This window comes from Poecilia reticulata, linkage group LG15 (assembly GCF_000633615.1).
Source record: "Poecilia reticulata strain Guanapo linkage group LG15, Guppy_female_1.0+MT, whole genome shotgun sequence".
Lineage (NCBI taxonomy): Eukaryota > Metazoa > Chordata > Actinopteri > Cyprinodontiformes > Poeciliidae > Poecilia > Poecilia reticulata.
In genome coordinates this window covers 742022-765352 of record NC_024345.1, presented here as the reverse complement: position 1 = coordinate 765352, position 23331 = coordinate 742022, and the positions used below count along the sequence as shown (strand labels likewise).

Sequence of the window (23331 nt, the reverse complement as noted above, 5' to 3'; positions counted from 1 at the left end):
CGCTATCAATACATGATTATTTGATAGTTAATTATACTTCAATAACTGTTTATGGTCTCACATAATCTTCAAACTAAAACATAAAAATCCAGAGAAATACTTTTTACTATCCAGGAAACTGAACTTTTAGAAACAAAAGAGCTGGTCGTTAATTTATAAACATGTTTTGCTATAGTTTTGCTAGCCGCAATGGCCCTGGACGCGCCTCCTCGTAGACTTTGAATGGAAACCAGACGCTCAAAATCCGTTTGGTGTGAACGCACTGTAATTGCTGCTGCCGCCAATCTGGAGGAGCTCTGTGGGGGAGGACCAGGGGAGGGGTGGTACATGTGAGCTGGGCTGGGGACTGAAGCTCCAAGGTGGAGCTTTGGATAAATAAGCGGTGGATTGTATGAGCAGGCGTCAAGGCACCCATGAACAGTTGCCATGGGAGATTCAAGAATTTATCAAACATGCATCAAAGCAAGACTCCTGGTGTGTGTCTGATGAGAGAATGACAAAATATAAAGATAAAAAATGTCAACTTTGCATAGTACCTCCACCCCCTTAGTACTATTAATAATATTCAATGGCTATTAAATGTCAAAATGTCTTTTAAAGAGGTGTTTTCCTTTTTAACATGACCCTCTAAATCGGTGTTTCAAACTATGTTCCCCGGACCACTTGTGGTCCGTGAGTGCCCCAAGTGGTCCGCGAGGTACTGCATGTAAACGACCGGTTATTTGCCGTGATGTTAGCTCAAAGTGCAACACTACTGCTTGCTTATCAAAGAATTGTGTTAAAAATAAAATTGGTTAAGTGGCTTAAAACCTACTTAAAAGAAAAGCTGCAGACACCGGTGGAAAGAAAACAACTCCAGGATTACTTATATGATCAGAGGAAGCAGAGTCATAGCTGCCGAGTGTTGATGTGTTGCTCACAGGCTATTGGATTCTTTGAACGGCTCTATATGGTGAGGGTGAATTGATAAAATCTTAAAAGCTTGAATGAAGTCACTTGCATAAAAAGTTAAACAGAAATTTCTTAATGATAACATAGCCAGGCTAACCATAACAGCAATGGTGACTTCAGTACAACAGAAGGGAACATTTCTAGTTACTGTTGCCTCCATGACTCTATGGTAGGGAAACATGCCTATCAAGTTTATCCCCACAGGGGCACTGAAATGCTCTGTCCAAAGGAGTGGGAGATGGCCTGGGGTTGACTTCACAAACAAAAGGCGACAACTGTCATAAATGACTCCCCTGTGGGTCTGCATGTCAGCCATACTACTAACATGGGGTAACGGCAATGGCTTTGAGAGACCGTGGGGCCAACAGGGCAGCCTCTCAAACAAGCAAGCTGCTGCATGATGCTTTTACATACAAAATTATAATAAGCAGAAATTTAGTCATTTTGATATTGTGAAGTTTTTATGGTTTTGCTGTTTTTGTGTAAAAGAGTACATCACTGATTTAAGGATTGGGTGGCGACTCACTTTAATTAATCAAAACTTACAAACTCGTCAGTCCTATTTTCTACCAACATTGGGTTTACATTTTATTGTTGGTTTTTTTTACTTTTAACTCAGAAGGAAGAGGGGGTGGGGAAGTATGACGCTAATGAAACGGAAGCACCTTAACTGCTGTTGTTCACACAGCACTTCATTTGTATGTACATAGGTGCTTGCCGTTTGTCATAAGAAATCCTTTCACACTTAACCCCACGCCGTTCCAGCTTCAAATATCTTACACTAAAATCTGTCATACTGAGGTTGGTTCCCAAGAGTTTCTCAGAATATGTTGCTTAGTAATCAACATTGGAACAAACCCAATATCTTCCATTATACTCAGAGGTCATGCTAGACTTTTTTATTGTCCGTCATTTTGACTAACAGCATAAAAAAAAATCCGTCATTTACTATTTTTACCCGTCAAACGCACAGTGCCTCACTAATTCCTCCTTGTCTGCATCTGCAGAGAAATCTGCGCTAGTTCATCAGTCAGTTGGATCTGTCTGATCCTAACCAATCAATTGAACTTTGCAAGCTTTTTACCCAGTATGTGGACCTGGCATGTGCTTTTACTAGGATTGTTGTTGTGCGGTTTCGCTTCTCCGACATGGACACATTACGTCTGCCGCGCTGCTCCTGGGCACCGCTCTCCTTCTGAGCATGGGAGAGTAACGTCTTCCAGCTCCATTTGTTAAAAACGCAGGGTGAGATAAGTTTAATCCTTCGCAGCAGCGGAGCCGCATCCGCATTAGTTGTGCAGCGCACTGCGCATGTTACGGTCCAATTAACTTCTGCACATTCATTTTATTTCCTCGAGATAAATTGCCAGCTCCTCTGTTTAGACTATAAATGGATTAACACAACAATGCGTCCTCATTAGTCTTCTCTGTTCTATATGTAATGGAAACTGGAATTAAACGTGCCATTTCAACCAAAGGTTTAGAATGCGCTTCCTCTGCGATGAACTGTTTGCGTAAAGTCTATAATGTCTTGCCCATGTGCATCAGTCAAGAGTGTGACTGATGCACATCAAAATGATGAACTGGCTTCAAATATTTCCATTGATTTGAAAAAAAAAAAAACGGTCAAATACGGAAAATATTCTGTTAACGTGACCCTTGATTATACTATACCTAACATACTCCTAGTGTGGCTGAACGCTATGCAGATTATGTGGGGTGCACTCATATGAAAGTTTGGGCTGACATTGATGTGCAATAATGCTGTTTTGTCTGAAAACCTACACCACTTCCATTTCTCTGGCACTTCACTAAATGGGCTTTAAAACGTAGGAGTGACATGATCAAAAATGTAAGTGGAACATTTTCAAGCCTTTATGTCATGAACTGGAAGATGCCCAGTGATGATTACAGAAAAAAAATAAAAATTTAAATTAAAATTTAAAAATTTAAAAAACAGAAAAAATTTGAAAATTTTTAAGCAGAGCAGTTGACAAATGTCTGCAAAGTGCAGGTTAAAGAAATGTCACTGAGGGAGGTAACATTAATGCATTTGTGCAACAAACTTATTTCAGAAGTACCAAGTATCAACAGCCAGGTTCTCCCTCATGTTATAAGTGGATAGTCTTTTGCATTGTGTTGCTGACTTTGCAGCAATCCCTTATGCTGGGCATGCATGTATTGACAGTGGAGTGGACAAACTCCCCTTTAGCATGAAAAAGATTGGGGAAGTCAAACTGATTATTGATGCAACACTGACATAACTCCATGCATACAGATACTTCATTTCATCTGTAACTAAAACTAAACCCTTCCTGATGATCTGGGTGTCTGCTCCAAACACATACGAGTCCTTTCACACTCTCATAGGGAGCACAGACATTTTACCTGCTTGTGAGCTCATCTCTTTGTTTTGCCTTGGTGTATCGGAAGGTCTTGCTAAATAGGAAATACTAGTAAACTCTGAAGATTAGAAAAACAGAATAATTCTGTTCTCCAGCTGAAAAATTTAGGATAAGGGTTTTTATATATATGTATATATATACACACACACACACACACACAATTGCGCTTTGTGCATAACAGAACTGCAGAAGTGTACTCTGCCATTGCTGCTCTGTTGACAAACGGAGCTATAGGTCAGTGTGCAGTGATTGCTAACCTCTTTGCAATGCAGGTTATAAATAATTGCATTTTTGTAATAGCTTCTCTCTTCTGTTTTAAGCTTGTGCTTTGAAAACGGTTTATTATTTGTCCCTAATAATAAACTTACCGAGAGATAGTTTTCTGAAAAGGTTGCACAGAAAAAAAAGGCTTGCTCAGCTGAACATTAGCCCTATTTTGTTTTAATGTAGACCTTTCTTATCCACAAAGTTGCTTTCTGCAGGCTGTCAACCTCACTCCAGTCCTGTTCGGCACATGCAAGGGTGCGCCTATCCAATTGGACTGGCATCACGGCTATGGAATGCTGAAGTCCACATTTTTCCCATTCAGCAAGGAAAAACGGTCTTTCAAAGCCAATCAGCTAGAAATTTTGCTTTGTTTTTATTTTCAACTGAACTTCCTGGAACCTATTATGGAGCTGTCCGGGATGTATATTTAGCTATGGCAACACAGGGCCTCCTCGCCCATTTGCGCCACTGGTCATGTCACCTCTGATAAACAGAAAAACAATTGGCTATCCCTTTTGTCACCTTAAAGAAACCAAGGCACCGTGTTCCTGAGTGTAAATAACATAACATGCTTGCAAACACCACAAGTATTCCTGTGCACATTAGAAGATATCTTCAGAACAATATATTCAACTTCTACTTCTCCGTGGCTGAAAGTCACAATTAAAAACAAAACATTTATAAATCTGACTGTTATAAACTGCTCCTATATATGTACTTTGAGAGAAATGCAAATATTTAGGATGTACTTAGCATTGACAGTGGGTTCCAATCAAAAGCCATAGAGGTGTGTGGAACAGTCAGACAAAGGTGAGAAACAAACACGTCTACAAATGCAGTTGACAAATATTAGGGTTGAAAACAGATCAAGTTGTAGAAATTATAGAAACAAGTATAGCTGCAACGATTCCTCGAATGATTTGAGTATTTTGATTATTGAAATTCCTCGAGGAAAATTTATCTGCCTCGTAGCTTCGTTAATGTTTTATTATTTAGCACACCGTGTGCCGGCCGGGTCATTATTTACGTTTTGCAGCTCATTTCTGCATATGAGTTGTTGACAAACTAAGCTAAGCAGCATGACGCCCAATTTTCAAGTTTTATCCGGGGTTTTAATTGATGATAATGTCCGGGTTTTTATCGTTTTTCGGGGGACCAATAAGCATCCTTAAAATGACTGGCACAATCCCTGAAGTACGGCAGCTTTTCTCCTCCTGGAGCTGCTTCCTGGTGGTGGGGAACAGAGCTGCAGGTGTGAGCGCTCTTCCCCACCACGGGCAGCACTTGCGTAGACGATTAACGTAAGTGTGGCTTTACGGACAAATCGGAAAATTTAGTTCATATCATCCCAGTCTCAACAAACGGGTGGCGGAGCGCACTGTGACGGTACATAGCTGGTAGATGAGTTTCTGTGTGTGACAAATCCCGTCGCTAACATGGACAGAAAAACTATAAATGTTTGGGCAAGGTGAGAGTTAATCTATTAAACTGACTGAAGATGAATACATAATCCAAAAGCTGGAGTATAGACATTTTTTATCAGTGCATTTGTTAGCCTGCCTCTTTATTAATAAATTGAATATAATTTCAGATTTTTATTTAACTTTTCTTCAGGTTAACTTAGAAAGTGAGCCATTACTGTTACAAGTTAATTCTCTAAACTACAGAAAGGTTATTGTTAGGGAAGCTCAAATATGAAAAATTGGACTGATGTTGATATCTAGTATCTAGTAACACTGTTATGTTAGATTTACCAATATTTTATTTTATATCCAATTACATGATTAATTGTAAGAATAACCAATGGAATACTTTATAGCTAAAATATTTATTTACAACAAGCCTGGAAACAAGATTTATTCATTATTAGGAAACATCTGACATTTATTAATACCATTTATTTTTCTTATAAATTCCATTTAATACATGAAGTCAGACTTACTCTTGTACATCTTATTTCATCATTCTAATTAAACGATTTGGCTAGAACAAACAAACTTGTTCTGATATGACCCAATTAATCAAAGCAGTCAGATTCATGATAAAAATATCACAGAATGACTGACTCCTTAAAAAAAAAAATCACAGTCTAACTGAAATGTTTCACTCAAATATGTTGGTCATAGCAAAAGGTGACTGTAATAGGTGGCAGAAGGTATATTTTTTTATTCCTAGCTTAACAAAATTTCTTCTGACCGATGTCACCATTTTCAAATCCCCAGTGGACAGAGTGTAGAAACACGGCAGCATTTCTTTTTACATTTGGGTGTCAATTTAGGAAACAATCAACATAAGAAGTACAGTGCACGTTTAGTATCTCTGAGGATCTAAGCTACAGATCAGCCTCGGTGCAATGCTTTACTAATTGGGTATGTGTATTACAATGTCTGTGGACACAATACCCTTATGGGGCATGAAATAACAAGCAGCTGTGTGTCAGGAGACTGTATGTGCACATACAGGAGACTGTGTCCGTGTTTGGGTGAGTGTGTGTGTGTGTGTGCGTGCGTGTAATAGCTGCTGGGAGGTTTATTAACCCAGTCCATCAAGGCTGAGTGGGATTCACACTGAGACACTGAAGGCTTAAGGATGCGAGTGCCACACCAGGCAAGACAATTCTTCCCTGAAATACTAATATGGGCTCTGATTTCCAACCACAACACTAAACCTCCTCCCCACAACCAGAGCAGGGACCTCCAAGCCAGATCTGTCTTCTAGTGCGCAGATGCTTTGATGTTCAGCTGAGGACATTTTAAAAACAGCAGCCTCAATTGCTTAGCGTTGACTTTCTACATACCCACAGCATTGTGACGTCACACACAACTGCAAAACATAATTTTTGATGAAAGCTCCTGAACAAGGTCCCTTATATTAAAATAAACTAATATATAAACTAATATACAAGGTTTCCCCCAGAAAACTTGCTACGCCCGGTGGTTGGGCACTATTGCAGTCATTCATCCAGCGGCCCGTCGTGTTTTGAGTTAAAAAATGTTTAAAGTTGACAGGAAATTTGAAAATATCACTTAAAATTATGAAAAACATTTAAATGACATATATTCTTGATGATCTCAATGAATTCAAATGGTCATCTCCTCCCTGTGGTTTAAAATTAGAGACACCCCAATTTACACAATGAAAGCCTACACCTGTCACCTTTATTAATTGTCAATACCAACTGGATAGTCAATCTTGAAAATGCTTTTTAGCCAGTCAACATGTCACCACATGCCAGCCATGAGCCTGTTTTAGAGCTGACCACAATGGAAGACTCGTTTCAGCATCCAAGGGTGTTGATACATTCCAAACTCCCCTAAAGCCTACCGTTTTATTGATGATCCAAACTCCACAGGGAGTAATTAAAGCAACACTAGACTGAAAGACCTAAAGTATGGTAAGTACATCATCTTTGTTCAGTTTTTTTTTTTTTTAATACAGGTCCTCTCAGAAAGAAAGGACAAAAACGTCCAACGAAATAAAATACAGTGAATAAACGCTTCAAAAAAACAAACAGCAGACATTGAGAGGGGTGATTGATAAGATATTTAAAATGTACTATTATAATAGTGATATTATAATAACACAATATAATTATTCCAAAAATTTACCTGAACACAGTTTTATTAGAATAAGGATTTTTTTTAACATTGAGGTTTTCTGTGTTAAGTTTTGGGCACTAATTGAAATTAAATTAAATTCGTTATGTTTGTTTCGATTTGTAAGCAGAAACAATGGTAACATGTTTGTTGCGTTTCTCCCAATTTAGTTCTACCTTTATTTAAGAAGTCTGTCTTTCATTGTTCATACTGGAGTGGTTTAGTCATTTCTGATGCACAATAATTAAAGAAGCTTCAACTAACATTAATCTGAGCATATCAGAAAGACCCCAGGCTGGGATTCGAACCCAGGACCTTCTTGCTGCAAGGCAACAGTGCTACCAACTGCACCACTGTACCGCTGTACAGCCCCTAACAAAACGTCATAATTGGATTATTTCATTTTGTGTCCATATGAGATTATTTATTCCAAATACATTTTAATCAGTTCAATTAATTTTGTGCATGTAAACATAGCTGCAGTCGGTACTGCAGCAGAGGATTATGGATTGTACAAAGCAGAAAAGCAATGCCAGCTATGTGGTCATTTTTCCACAGTGTAAAAAATGGTAGGGAAACATAGCTGAAAAATCTGTTATCAGACATAACAGCAACATTAATAACAGTCAAAAATGTTCATATTGGTGCTTTGCTGTTTAATACAATAAGGAAAGTCTTTCAGTTCTACTAATATTGGTTAATGGCTGAATAAAATTAAATTACACAATCATCATATAGAGCAACCTCATCTTGATTTAGTAAAAACTAGAATGTTGTGGCTTTGCCTTTATTAAGTGATTATTGTATCACCATTCTAGCTGTCTTTGTTAGTTTAACAGCCTTTTAAGCTGGGTTTTTTTTTTGGCTGTTGAAAGTTTGGCCTTTGAATCTACATCTCTTATACCTGATAACCTTTGGTTGTTGTCCTTGTAATACACTTTATGTGGCTCAAGCTGTTTTGGAAAAGTGATGTATAAATAAATTTGACCTCAATTCATTCAACCATACAGATTCCAGGTAGTCACATTCAAAATGTCTTATGGCTTGTAAGGCGGCAGCTTCAAGGACTCAGTGTCACTCCCCGTCTATTCATTTCCTATGAAACTTGTCTGCCGAGGTGGCAATTGCTTGACAAGAGAGAGGCATGATTCATGCATGTGAAATTTTGAGCTTGTGCATGCATATGTGCACACGCAGGCTAATTACACGAAACAAGAAAGTTTAAAAATCATCAGCTTCTGTCGCCATTGCATATGTTGGCTTCACCCTGAGTGGCAAAAAACCTCTGCCTTTTCCTGTCATTTGTCGAGCCCATTACACTTATTACTCTCCTAAATCATATAACTATGATGAAACAGAACAAAAATGCAGGTTTTTCAAGAAACCACCCTACAAAATTAGCTGCGATTTCTTTATTTTTTGGATGAATCTAGTTCTGAGAAACTCAAAGCTTTGACTAAACTGAGTCGGTGTAAATGTAGAGTGTTTGATTTACGTACAAGGATTGCCCAGGCTGACCTCCACCTATTCTCCTTTCGGTCTTTGGGCTTATAAGGGCCAGTGTGTTGTGTTCATGTTTATCCAGGCTTCCTGTCAGCACATCCAAATCCCCCGTGGAACCTTCAAACCTCTCTTGCATCAAACCTCTAAGCTCTCTCAGCGCCTGAAATCGGCCCCATCCCGCCCTGCCTCCAACTGAATACACACACCCCGACCAGGATGATTAATAGCCCTCTGCTCGGACTCTTCATCCACTCAGCACATTGTTTAGAGCCTCTGAAACAGGACAACACTTGCATCCCTTCTTCACACTGGACTTAAGCCGCGCCTGTCAGTCCCCGGTTAGGGACCTGTTAACTGACCAGATTTATAGCTACTAACTAGCACTAGATGGCACCCAGTCTGAGGAGGGGGACAACTGCTGGGCCAAATGCTGTAAAATACCTGCCTCATGCATGCGTCTCCCATCATAACTCACTACCGCAGCAAGATGCAGTTCAGCTTTTATGAAAAGTGTGATTTTTAGCTAAAGTTACTTATATGAGCAAGGTTCGAAGATTAAAATCCCCTGAGAATGGAGCGTTGCGGAATTGTAGTGTTGGACTAAAACTGAATCCAAAGTCTCGAGCCCTTTAAAAGGACGTACACACCAAGATCTCTGGCTCTCGTAACTGCCTGACAAAAGTACACCTTTTAGAGTGTCACCCCAATACGTCAAAAATAAAATGGCTTCACTGGGAAAAATGTAAAGAATATAACCTTGTAACTATCGTACTGGTGTGGCATGAAAAGCCAGAAAGCAACAATAATTATTTGAAAGCAAATCCAGTGTGGAATGTAAAATATGTCTTATTTTAAAATAATTTTTTTTTTTTTTTTTAGACAAGTTGCTGTCGATTATTAAATGGCAATTTAATAGGAATTTTAAACTTATTGGTGATCCACCCAGGAACAATTAAACTGTACCTCCTCCACAGTTAAAAAAAACCTTACAAAATTTATGTACTGTAAATAAAGCAAATTCTGTATCTAAGAAATGGAAAATTGAAGTCGTTTAATTATAAAAATCACAAAATAAATAAATAAATAAAGCTACACCTTAGTATATTTGTTTTAACTCATAATAAAAGCGATTATATTGCGAAAACATCGCCACTAAAGTCATTCTTATTGGACATTAGGTGGAAAAGCGCCTGTTCGGTTTGTGATCTTTTATGTCCTTTAAATAACACTGACAGGAATGAGAATCTAACATGTGATCTCCAGCTCAAAGCCAGGAGACAGAGAGCCCTCAAAGCAGACATGCCGAGCATTACAATGAGGCAGATTCTCCCATCTCAGAATGGAATCGAGAGTAAACAATTTTGAATAAGTGGCTAAGCAACATGAATTATGGTTCTTTCTCCTCGGCATTGGCCAGCTGCCTTGTCCTGCTCCAATTGGGAATGATATATGTGCAAAGATCAGGTGGCACGGAGCAGGACGCGAGGGAATGACGGCTAAAGGAATGGGTGAACAGCTACAACCAAGTGCTTGGGCGAAACCCCCCTGGGGTCCGCCAGTCCCGGTCTGACCACAGCTGTGGATTGACACAATACAGAAATACACACACTTGACCTTGACATGAAACAAATAGAAACGGCATGTGCACAATCTCTTTATGACCGACATGATGGTAACATTTATAGATAGTAATGGTCTTGAATATCTAGTTTAGATAAGAAGAAAGAATCTTATTTTTTCCTTTCCGACAGTAGTCAAAGCAAATAAATAGACCACTCTTGTGGAGACTAGGCATGCGCGGGTTACTGGTTTCAAAGTAGACTGCGATATAAAAATTTCTGTCATACAGTCCCAGTGGTACAAGCATTTTTTTTTTCTGTCTGGTCAGACAGAAAGTGGAGGTCAAATCCCAGCATGTGTGCAGCAGCAGTATCACAACACCCACCTCCTCCCCAAGCACCCATGTATAGCTACTAACTCTGCAAGTTCAGGCAAGTCCCCCCAAAGTCACTTATTCTAAAAGAATAACATCCGCTATAAGGGAATACTTCAGCTTCCATAACAAGGCAAGGAAACGTGGAGGTAGAAGGTTGTCCATCCATCCATCCATCCATTTTTTTCCGCTTATCCGGGGTCGGGTCGCGGGGGCAGCAGCTTCAGAAGGGAGGCCCAGACTTCTCTCTCCCCAGCCACTTCTTCCAGCTCCTCCGGAGGAATCCCAAGGCGTTCCCAGGCCAGCCGAGAGACATAGTCCCTCCAGCGTGTCCTGTGTCTTCCCCGAGGCCTCCTCCCGGTGGGACGTGCCCGGAACACCTCACCAGGGAGGCGTCCAGGAGGCATCCTTACCAGATGCCCGAGCCACCTCAACTGGCTCCTCTCGATGTGGAGGAGCAGCGGCTCTACTCTGAGTCCCTCCCGGATGACCGAGCTTCTCACCCTATCTCTAAGGGAGAGCCCAGCCACCCTGTGGTAGAAACCCATTTCAGCCGGTTGTATCCGTGATCTCGTTCTTTCGGTCATGACCCAAAGCTCATGACCACAGATGAGGGTGGGAACGTAGATCGACCGGTAAATCGAGAGCTTGTCTTATGTCTAAAACATGCTTATGAACAGCGGCAGCCAGAGGAGGCAGACATGATCGCACATCTAGCTAAATTTAAGCTAAAGTTTGAGCAGTCTTGAAATGAACAAGCTAATGCTACCGTGTAGCATTAATGAAACAAATATCACCATGTTACTGTGACACATTATGCTGGTCGCAACTAGTCTGCACGAGTGTTTTGGACTTGATAGATTTAACTCATTTTGAGTTAAAGGCAAAAGTACCAACTGTGTCTTCTAAAACCCCCATTTGTTTGTGGCAGATGGATGCTTGTACTGAGCCAGGTTCTGATTCTGCTAGAGGTTTCTTCCTGTTAAAGGGGAGTTTTACCTCAAGCGTGCTCAGTGTTTGGGATTGATGTAAAGTCAACAACAACATGCTGTTCCAGGATGAGTGAATGCTGTAAGTCAATGATTCACTGCAACCTGCTGGGTTTCCTTAGTCAGAAAAGTTTTTTAGCCAACTTGGATGAACTGAACTTGACTCGGATAAATTGTATGCATGATTAAAAAAAAATTTTTTAAGTTCCTTGAGACGACACTGTTGTGAATCGGCAGTATATAAATAACTTGAAAAGACAAAACAGCTGTTTATCTAGTTCTACTTTGGAAAAAACTAGAAAAACCAGAATATAGCAAAACTCAGCTGAAGGTAATAAAATAATATTCTTCAATATTTGGAGTACAACAGAACACAACCCTCTGTTATGTGCCTCTGGTGAGGTGCTAGTGATTCAAGTCAATTAGAGGTGTGCTTGTAAATTTTGTTGGTTTCAGCTGAGAAAAAAAAAAAGAGAAAGAAGCTGTCAGTCAAAAACCCACTCTGGCTATGTGTCTAGGGGGCTGCAAAGTCCTCTAAATCTGTATCTCTATGAATAAAAATGAAGGGATTTAGGAGGAGACCGTTTCTTCTGCAGACTTGTCAAAATCTGACCTTCGCAGCAGCAGAGGGGGTTGACTAGAAAGGAGAAGGAAAGACTTGACGATTTGAACCGATAAGGCTCAGTGGCTACTGCATAAAGAGATGAAACTGGGGGGAAAGAGAAAAAAAATGAATTAATAAAAAGCAGCTCTACACAACATGTCGTTATCTGAACTATAGCAAAAGGAAGAAAATAAAGGGGCATATACAGAGGCCATTAGTCAGCTTTGGGAATGGCTCGTCGAATCACGTTACAGACATCCGTAATGAAAGTATTAGTAGTTACAAAAGAGGTCAAAGAAAAAGATATTATCCTTCTGGTGCTTCTGCCAAAGATGCTCAAATAGATCACATGATAAAATCAGTTTACAAAATATATTTCATGCCTTACTCTGTTTGTGGAAAAACATTTAAAAAATACTTTGCTGACTCAACAACAACAACATCCTCTACACATGGAATACTTAAATAGGGCAGTAGAAACTGAGCTTGGCAGAATCTCCAGAGCTAGAATCTGTATCACGATGCAGGTAATATGACCTTTTAATGGTATTAACAAGTCATGCCATTGCAGTAATACTAATAAATATTGTGGTAACAAAATTAGTGCAATAAAAATGACTGTCCTTATGTCCGTCTTTCTCATGTGTGCTTCCAACACTGACCATCAGCATCTTAAACACTGTGTGAACAGGTGTGGACTTCTGCTGCGGTGAGTCTCCATCCGATAGGCTGAATATTTTTATTGCAATGCAAAATGTGTACTCAGGACACAATCACTTTCTGCAGGATATTTTAATGATTCTAAGGTTTTGAACATGTGGGTAAAAAAATACATCTTGAACACCTCACGTTAGAGTGTATGTTTAGGTGGAAAGAGTGTGAAGTTCCTCTGCCTGCCAATGTGATTGAACAGCCGCCACTCTGTCCTCCAGGGTGTTGCTTGGTCCAATGCATTGAACAAAAACGAATGTACACCAGACACATCGTCAGTGCTTCTATGCGTTGGCCTCCTCGTGGCTACATCATTGTATCAAATTCTTCAAAGAGTTACTGTAGAAGGTGATGGCAGGAAGGATCTCCAGTTTCATGAAGAGGATGGTCAGGGTTGTCCATAATTTTCTTGATTTTATGAAAATCCTTTTTTGCATCATCATCGGCCCCAGAACAGAACTTCATTACCTGAGCTTTCTCAGGTCCCTGGCTCTGATGCTGCTGCCCCAACAGATGACAGCAGAAGAGATGACACAACAACAGACTCATAGAAGATCTGCAGCATCTTGCTACAAACCTTGAAGGATCTTAGCTTCCTCAATAAGTACATCCTGCCCTGTCCCTTCTTACAGACGGCTTCACTGTTGCATCTCCAGTCCAGTCTGTTGTCCAGATGAACACTGAGGTATTTATATTCCTCAACCACCTCCACTCCTTCTTCCATGATGGAAATAATGTTCAATCTTGTTTCTACCAAACTCAACAATCATCTCCTTTGTTTTCTTCACATCCAAGATGAGGTTACTGTTTCCACACCATAACACAAAGCGGTCCACCAGTTCTCAGATTCTTGTCCATCTCATTGTCATGTTGGAAAAAGTAGCAGATAGACACATCTACTGTATTAGCAAATAAAGCACTTCCTTTTTTTTTTTAACTGACTTTACCAGAACATCTTAATGCCATACTTCAGGGCATTCTCTATCCTGTTGTATTTATACAACAGCAGTTACTGGATACACTGCTGGCATAGAAAGCCTCAAACATTCTTGTTATGACAGATTTGGCTTAGGTTTTTTTTCTTTTTGCAAAACTGCAAGTTGATGCTGAACTGAAGCTGTGAATTGATAAATAAGAAAGAAAGTGGTTATTATGGTCTATTGAATGCCTATATCTGTATGTTCACTTCCCTTACTTCAACCATGGAAATAAACAAGCTAAAAAGCAAAAGTTTTAAAAACAAAAAATAAATTACAAGTATAAAATGATAAGGCCTGAACTTCATGGAATTGACTTTTTGGAAGGAAAGAAGGAAGAGCTGAAGCATGGTAACACATGGTGAACGACTGCCCCATTTTCAACTGTGCTGCCATTGTTAGAGAGATGAGAAAAGATCTTATATTTTCCAGGAGTTGAGGGAAACTTTTTTTCCTGCTTTGAGAAAGGAGGGACAACACTTCCTTTCCCAGAACAATTTATCTCCCTTCTTGACAAGACTCCCTGCTATATTTACCCAACTAAAATTGCAGATGATATACTTCCAGCTGCAACACTCTCCACCTCCATAGCACATGCTCCTGTCAATCAGAGATTTCAACAGAGCAGAAGTGCCAGTGAACCCCCTTAAAGATGTGGAGTATGTTATAGTGAGAATGGAACATGCAAAAATAACGGCAGAAGGGAAAAAAACAAACTTGCAACAACGTATTTCTTTTGCTGGTTGTTTTTTTTGTTGTTGTTGTTAAAGGGAACCAAGATCTTGGTTAAAACGAACAGAATGTGGACAGCTGGGCCATTTTTGTGCTTCAAAGCCACAGCAAAACATAGAACACCAAGAGTTTATAGCAAAATGTCTGCTTGTCTGCATGAGCTCCAGTTATCTAAGCTCCTTTTGTCTCCAATCAGCCCTAAAACCATCTAAAGGCTGAGAAAGGGTCTGAGATTAAAGAAGGCTTAAGATCCTCAAGCATCCATGACAAACTTTTTCTAAACGAAAGAAAATACTTGGCTTCGGTCCCGATTAAATAATGTAGTGGTATTTGGAACAACAAGAATGTTGGGGGTTTTTGTGATTTGAAAGAAAGAAAAAGTATGGGATAGAGAGAAGGGGAAAAAAAGAAGGAAAGGGTACAAGGAGGGTTAACATTGTGTGGTGAATTCCTCCTCAGCCAGCAGTGCCTGTCCATCTCAGAGAGCAACAGGCATTCCCTGGAGGAAGGCTAAAGCTGCAGGACCCTACATTTCCACCAAGCTCCATGTGTTACATCTTATTGCCCACATCTCTTACGCGCAGGGGCCACAGTATTGTGGGACCTGGCCGCAACTTTCATGGCCAAGACGTGCAGGGCCAGAACTAAGAGCCACAGCTTGGCTTTCTCGGACCACAGTGGATGTTTTCAAACGGCAATTCTTGACACACAAAGGAGCGCATCAGTAAATGAGATGAGATTTATCAGCTGACCTAAATTATCGGTGCATCCTCACAGATTCAAGTCAGTCTGGCTGGGAAATGCTGAAGCGTTACCATCACTTCCAGCCAGAAGAAACACGCAGGTGCAGTACAACAGAAGACATACCGAATGCTCCTAAAAGCATAGGTTGTATCTTTCAACCTGGCAAACCCAACTTCTCCACTGGCTTACACAGAGACTTCATGACACTGAGCTTACCTCTTATGTTGTTGAGTATTTCCTTGAGATGGCCGAAGCTGTTCAGTAATGGGTCTTGTTCTTCATCCTGACCAGAGAAACGCAATTAGAGGTTGTTGAGGTGCAGTTCTGTTCGAAACACTCGTTTCTTTGCAAACCCAACTTTAATATGGATGAATCAGTAATTAGAACGTACCAGTGAAGTATGGTTATTCCATCGAGAGTTTCTCTTAATAGCGCCAACAACTGTGGTTATTTCACCTTGGACAATGTAGATGTTTTTGTCCACCATGCTGCTTCTCTAGTAAGAGATGAATAACACAAGGCAATTCAGCTTAGAGCGTAAAAATGAAAACAAGGGCTGGAAAACAACTATTCTGAATTCACTTTGACAGTTATTAGACATTGTTCCCAATAATAATCTCCACATGATTTCTAGTACAGAGCATAGAAGTTTGTTCACAAAGTAAATGCCTTTGGAGCATTTAAGGGTTTTTGTAACACCAGTTTTTAGTTAAAATTCATTTTGTTAGTGTACATATTAATGCAATTTTTCACAAAGTCATCAGGGTTTCCCTACGCATTGCTTATTTATTCAAGTTTTTTTTATGTTTGCTTTTTTAAGACTTTATAGTTGGCGTTTAGGTATTAATCTTCCAATTAACACATTTTCATCAAGTGATATTTTCAAGTTTCCTGTCATTTAAACATTTTTAAACTCAAAAACACGACAGGCCGCTGGATGAATGACTGCCCTAGCACCCAACTGCCAGGCTTGGCAAGTTTTCCGAGGGAAACCTTGTAGAACTATTTAAACAATCCTTTATTGTTTAAATGTAGGACTACTTAATCAAAACATTAATTAGCAGGAAGCCATCTACTGTTCTGACCAAGGTACAGTTTCTATGGATTGTCTTAGTTTATTCCTCAATCTGTTTAGGATGAAATGCATAGATCTGAAGCGAAGTGTGCAGCATATTTGGAGTAGTATTTTTGGAAAGTATGTAAATATGGATGTGTGAACAACACAGAAAAGGTTTGGATCACAAGTGATATTGTAATTTGTCACAAGAGGAAGAAAGAAAATTAGAGATAATGCAGATTGAGTCAAGTTTAGTATTCAAGTCTCAATGACAGGAAACTTGAAAATATCACTTCAAGTGATGAAATATCAGTGATGAAATATTAGTGATGAAATAGTGATGAAATATCACTTGACGAAAGTGATATTTCTTTCACTTTGATCAAGTGAAAGTGTATTAGCATCAAGTGTATTAGCCTACCTTCAGTAGGCTAATAATCTACTGGGGGAAACCTTGGCTCTACATACGGCCTTTATTTGTAACATTTGATCCCTGCCCAACATAAATTGAAATGAATCTTAATTACATCTAAGGGATTTTTTTTTCCTTCAGTAAGTTCACGTTATTTTTAGATACACTATCGAAATATAAATATGCTTGATTAAAATAAACTTTTAGTAGTAAAAGTTTCAATATCGGCTTTCTCCTCTTCAATTCCTGCACCAATTCTAGATATTTTATAGTTTTCCCCGCAAAATGCCTGAGACTTATTTCTATGCCCAATTCTTCCATAAACTGATCTGCTATATCTTTTGAACATGAGACATTAAGTTATAATGAAACAATGTCTCATATCTTTTTTGATTCAATCGTCTTTTTAAGCAGTGACAGGAACAGATTTCCTTCTAATGTGTTGGGTGACCAGTCTGTTTTGCTTTTATGTAATGATTTATGACTGGCTGAAAAAAAAACAGTCAGGCAAACGAATTCAACAACACAGTGGGTATGGAATAGTAATCCACAAAGCACTGGATGATATTACAACGAGGTAAATTAAACAACATTAACCAAACAGTTCAGTTTTTGAACAGCTAATATTCAGATACGTTTATGTCATTGTAAAACCGTGCTAACTGTTAGATTATCAGATCAAATGTATTTGTGGCATATTCTGATATTACAATAGAAACACGCAAATATATATTTGAGCTACTACCAACAGGCTAAAGGGCGTTATGTGTTAACCAGTTGACAAATAATTAACAGTTGATGTGGCAGCTAGCACCTAGCTTCATTAGCTTGTGCTAGTCATGACTGCCTGACAGCAGGCTCCAAATACGTTTCTCTGTCCCGGTTATTTTTTAAGTGAACCTCGGTTGGACGCACACATATTTGCCCTGCTTAATGTCAGAACATTAAAGACAATTACCTTCCTCCGTGAGGCTGTTGATTCAAATAAGGAGTCCTGGCGGAGCTGGTGCTGCCTTTTTTCGGCAAGCTAAGCGGGCTAGACGGACAACAGTGAATCAAGGAGACCAAAGTTCAGTTCACTGTCAGAAACAGACAAACCACAATACTCAGACATTCCACCGTGTGATGGCGTGATCTCTCTCATTAGTGCACAATCAATAACTCCCTCAGAAACAGTCCATGGATGTACAGCTGAAAGCACTTCCTGTAGCTGTTAGCCCGGCTTTGGTAAACACACTGACGTGGAAATGCTGTGCGTCGCTAACCTAACATGACGTTTGATTGACATTTAAACAAATCATAACATATGTTTTTGAGATGCAATAATTTTGGCCCCAATTCAGTAATTAGAATGCAGTTATACTTATGATATTCTGTAATGAACCGAATATGTGTAGCTATTTTACTTTATTTTATTTTACTTTACTTTTTGTAAATCATTGCAATATGACAAGGGCGGGACAAGATAATAAGTACGGGAGCACGTTAGGTTGCACCTACCTTATGACGAAAGCCCGGCCTGCATCTTCGCTCTGGATGCAGGCAGAACATAATCCCGTTTTAAATCTGTGGAATCTCATTTATGTCATTTATTTAGCGGTCAGATTTCAATGCTTAGCATAAATATAATCAGGTGTATCATGGTTTCATTTCGGTTGTTTCTGTCTAGTATGATTAGAGTGTTTGCTTTGCCTTTAGTCCTGCAAGATTTCTTTCTTGGGATGCCACCCATTTTTTCCTCTTTGAATACATAAATCATCAGGAAGATTTTTGGCCTTCACCTTCTTTATCAGACTTTAGGGAGGGGGGGGGAACTGACACCACTTTAAAAGTCTTATGTGGATAGGGTAAGGTCTGGTGGCAATTTCTTGGCCAAATCAAAGGAGGGGCAATTTTTTTTCCAGAATGTGATTTTTCATTTATTTAAATACTTCAGTGAACTAGTCTCTTGTATTCTTCCACAATAAGGACTGCGGATGAGAATTAGCTTTTGTTACAATCTGGCACAGCGCATCAAATGCTGACATTTTCGTTGTCCCTTTTTACATAAAATTCGTTATCAGAAGAATTTTGTTTTGACGGAATGTGTGCTGTCCATGTAAATGACCCGTAAATCTTATGCAGTTCAGCAGTTTATTGAGAAAAAAATTACACATTGTTCTTCATAGTTGAAAGAAATTCAGATTCACAACATTCATCAAGAGCAGAGCTGCTAAATGTACAACATTTGAAAATCACAAAAACTGTCAAAAAAATATGTTCTTACCAAACAACTTATAATAAAGGCCACCAGTGGATCCACAGCATTTTTTTAGCTCTTCACAGTGTTAAAATAGCTAAAGTCCATGAATACTTGGATTCCATGAATACCATGAATACATGGATGTCTTCGAAAAATGTTTATAACCTCTCATTTTAATATTTCAAACACCAAACAATCCTTGATATGCACTCCTACATACAGTGGAAACCGTCTAAGCATTACGGCAGGCGTTAGCATCTACGGTCTCACTTGTTTCTGCTCTCGAGGTACAGCCAAGCTTCTGTTAGCCCAATGGTAATAAATACGCTGATAAATACACAATCTGATTATTTTGTGAAATATCCCAAAATAGCAACAGATAAGAGGGAAAAGCTGAAGCTACATTCACCTGATATCTTGACAAAGTTCTTTTTGAGTATATTGAGCATCACAGTGATCAGTACAATTAGTTAAGCTAGCAGTGTAAAAATTAGTTTTAGACACTTTGTAGTTTTATTTTAATAGGGCAATATTATGTGTTTCCCATCCAGATAGTGCCATTTTTGTAGGACAATTAAGTAACTATTCACATTCAGTTGATATAAAAATGCTATATTAACTATGACTGAAAATAAATTTGATTTCTTAATTTGAAGCCTTGAAATTGGGCCTCTGGCTCTTTAACGAACTCCCGCTGTTTCTGACGCTCTACTTTCAAGAAAGCATCACAACATCACTCCTTTATTCACCCTTTAGCAATGTTTTTGACCAGTTTTGCACTCAGGAGTAGTTCATACCATGAGGTCAGCAGATGCAAAGTTTCGCCAGGGGTTTGCTAATTGCTGCAAGCTAGTCTGAAGGAGCTGAGTCGGGGAGTCAGAGGGAAGGCGTGCTTTGTGAGGCAGACGCTTGGTAGCTTGAAAACTGCAGCCCTGAGGACGATCTTCGACCTTGAATGTGGCGCTCTGTTCCACCAGAAGATTTGTACAGTTGAATGGTTGCCATGGGAGATTAAAGAATTTCTCAAACCTGCATGAAAAAAATCAAAGCAACAACATGTATGTTTTTGATGAAGGAGTAACAACGATGTAAAGCTCAGAAAAGTAAATTTTGCATAATCTAAAGTCCTAAATAACCTTTGTCTGTTAAAATTTTAAGTCTTTGTAGCATTTCATATCTGCATACAGTAATCATGTCATAGGTGTAATCTTGTTGCCATAATTAATTTACATATGTTCTACTTAGAGCAAAGTTTTATCAAATTATATTAAAAAGTATATACTTTCACAATTTTCTTTGCAAAAACACGGTCAAACGTGTCGGCTGAATAATTCAGAATAAACACGACGGAAACAACAGTAAGACGAATACAACAATCAGTTGTTACACTAAAACATCAATGGAACACAGGGCTTCTCATGGATGGGTTCCATTTTAATCCTGTAGTTGATTTTAGGGGGCGTTTACACGACAACGATCCAACAAAAACGGCACTTTTGTTCCGTTTTTGTTGGATCGTTTACACGATAACGTTCTGATTACGATCTGTGTTTACACAGTAACGGTGCACATCGAAAACGTGTAATGCTCTTGCTGCGCCTAGTTGGTGCTAGGTTCTTTGAAACTTTGAAAGTGCGCATGTGTTTAAAAAAAAGTTGTACTTGAAGGCATGTGGATTTCCGTGAGAGAACAGGCATTGTGTGCGTCTGATTAGGGCACATGCAGTTGGAAAAAGTGGGATAACTTTGCCGAAAAACCTTGTTTGAGCTTTCACGGTGTCTGTAGCGGCCCGGACTGGAAGCTGTTTATTGTTTTTACCTTGGAATGGCCAACAGTCTGTTATTCCTATATCAATTTGATAAAATAGGAGTTCCCGCACGTCCCATATCCGTGTCCTCTGTTACCTTTTTCAGCAGTTAAAACAGTTTTATCCGTCGCTAACAAGTCGTAACCTGTTTTTCCGAGCCGCCTTCAAACGCAACATGAACGCTGAGACGCTTGCGCTGGGTTTACACCTGTGAGGCAGCGAGGGAGACCTGCTGCTGCTGCGCAGGTGTGTGTGTGTGTGTGTGTGTGTTAGAATCATGGCAGCAAACCAGCAAAACGTAAATAACTTGGCACAGTTTTGCCCCCGAACTAACCGACTGAGTTGAGTAAAGCTGTTGGATGCAGGGGATGATAGCTAAAAGATGACTAGCTAATATCAATACAGCATGTTAAGCTTGTTAACAAGTAGCCTGTAGGCTGCTGGTGTTGTTGTCTATGTTCAGCTACGTAGACTCATTTTGCCCCCCAAAATAAGTCGATGCCCCCCCTGTTAAACTCGTCTGGAGCCGGGCTGGTCCTGGTCCGTAGTTCTCTAGATAAGAGCGCTGAACAAGCAGCCGTGTATTTTGCCACCTGGGCGGTGCGGAGCGGTGAAGAGACGCTGAGGGAACCGAATCTGATGGGGAAACAGTAACACCAGCATTGTGAGTAGTTTCTTYTTCTTCTGTGGATTGTAGGAAGCAGCTATGTTTTGCGTCATACTATGCATGAGCTGGTCTGGAACCCGTTTTCAATCTGTGCCGTTGTTAGAGAAAACATTCGGTGGTTTCGTGTAAATGCACACTACAAACGCAACAAAACTCTTCCGTTTTCCCCCGAAATCGTTGTCGTGTAAACGGGGCCTTAGACTGTTTGTCTTTGGTTGTCTTGTATTATCCATCTTTCCAGGAAATCTTCAGACTTCAAATTGTTCATTGTCAAAGGTGAGGCTAATTGAATGTTGATCTAGCAAGCATAGATCAGATCTTTAAGAAAACTGCTATGGCAAAACTTTTACAATTTCCATTTGGAAATGATGTTCTCTGGATCAGTCATATTTTTCCTCTTTGGATCATCAAGGGTTGTTCTTTAGTTGGATTCTGAAAAAACATCATGTTCTTATGAGTATAATTTCAAAAGAAAAGGGTTTGAAATGGTCACCCTTTGAATCCCCTCAAAATCTTTGGATGAAAGAACAATGATCAGTTTCTTAAGAAAAAAAACAACAATCCTTTGACTGATTTTGACCCTCTTTTGGTGTCAGGACTAAAAGGTACATTGTCCATGACTGGATAGATTAGTTCAGGAATCATATTTTATCTGACTGATGAAAAGTCCTAATACAAAATGTTGCTTTGGAAAATGTCATCCATGTTGTCATTGCTTAACCTCTCATTGACTTGATTTGTTGATTCAACTCAAGTCATGGATAACCATCCCTCTTGTTATGATGGCCTTTCTTTAGAGCGTGAAATGACAAAAAGAAATTATCGCATAAAGACATATATATGAGGTGTACCTTAAATCCCATTTCCAGATTAACCATAGGATAGATAATTCCACATCCAATAAAGTTGTTCCATAGAGCTGATAGATTAAGACTTGGCAAACAGTAGATATTAAACAGGAAGGCGTATGTCTCATGTTCTGTAGATGGTCTTTTTGATTTTCAGATCCTTTTCATCTACTGTAAATCTTACTTACTATACTAATTTTATCTTCCCAATATACATTGTAAATAAGAAATTGTTCTTAATGTTTGCCTGATTAAATAAAAGTTTAACTAACCATACACAAAGCTTGTTTATAATGAGGTAGATCTTGCAAAGATGTGCATATTTTTCAGCTAACGATGACCTTCTGTGCAAAAACATCATTTTACCTCTTCCCTTTGGACATTTTTGCTAAGGAAATTAGATAAATATCGGCCTCTTTGTGACCAGATAAAGTTAGAAATATATACACCAGATTTATTATGATATATCAGTATTTTGTTTGGAAGATATGGTGTTCCTCGACATCACAAAGTCTGTCATTTCAATTTACAAGTCTACAACTGATTTGATGCAAAACCATGTGTCCATCTAACACAATTATTTGTAAGTTGTTTTGTATAATTTCACAAAACAAGTTGTTACGGCCCTTGGCCTCTTGAGGCTGTGCAGGCTCCTTTTGTTATGCAGATTCAGCTGTGGGAGCACACCTTCCTGATTGGCTGGTCTGAAGGCTGTCGGAGAACAGTTCCACTATTGGACCAGCAGAGGATTTTCAAATCAATCAGATGTTGATGAGGCCCACCTGCACCCTATAAAGGGCTCCTGAATCCTTCCTCTAGAGGGGCAGCTAGTTTGAAGAGGTTTTGTAAAGCTGTCCCCCTTGTTTGGTGTTAGCAATTGCTTTAG

General features: G+C 39.3%; 1 protein-coding gene across 4 annotated transcripts in view; it reads right to left on the bottom strand.

The window, feature by feature from the left end:
• The window catches only part of gbf1 (golgi brefeldin A resistant guanine nucleotide exchange factor 1), a 60437-nt gene extending 42309 nt beyond the window's left edge, over window positions 1–18128 (bottom strand). For all 4 annotated transcript variants that reach the window (XM_008428960.2, XM_008428961.2, XM_008428962.2 and 1 more), the window contains exons 1-3: window positions 17840–18128; window positions 15804–15908; window positions 15629–15695 (exon numbers count right to left, since the gene is read on the bottom strand). In XM_008428960.2, coding sequence (XP_008427182.1) covers window positions 15629–15695; window positions 15804–15899 — 163 coding nt within the window. In that variant the 5' untranslated portion in view covers window positions 15900–15908; window positions 17840–18128. The remainder of the gene's footprint in view (window positions 1–15628; window positions 15696–15803; window positions 15909–17839) is intronic.
• Window positions 18129–23331: the final 5203 nt, after the last annotated feature.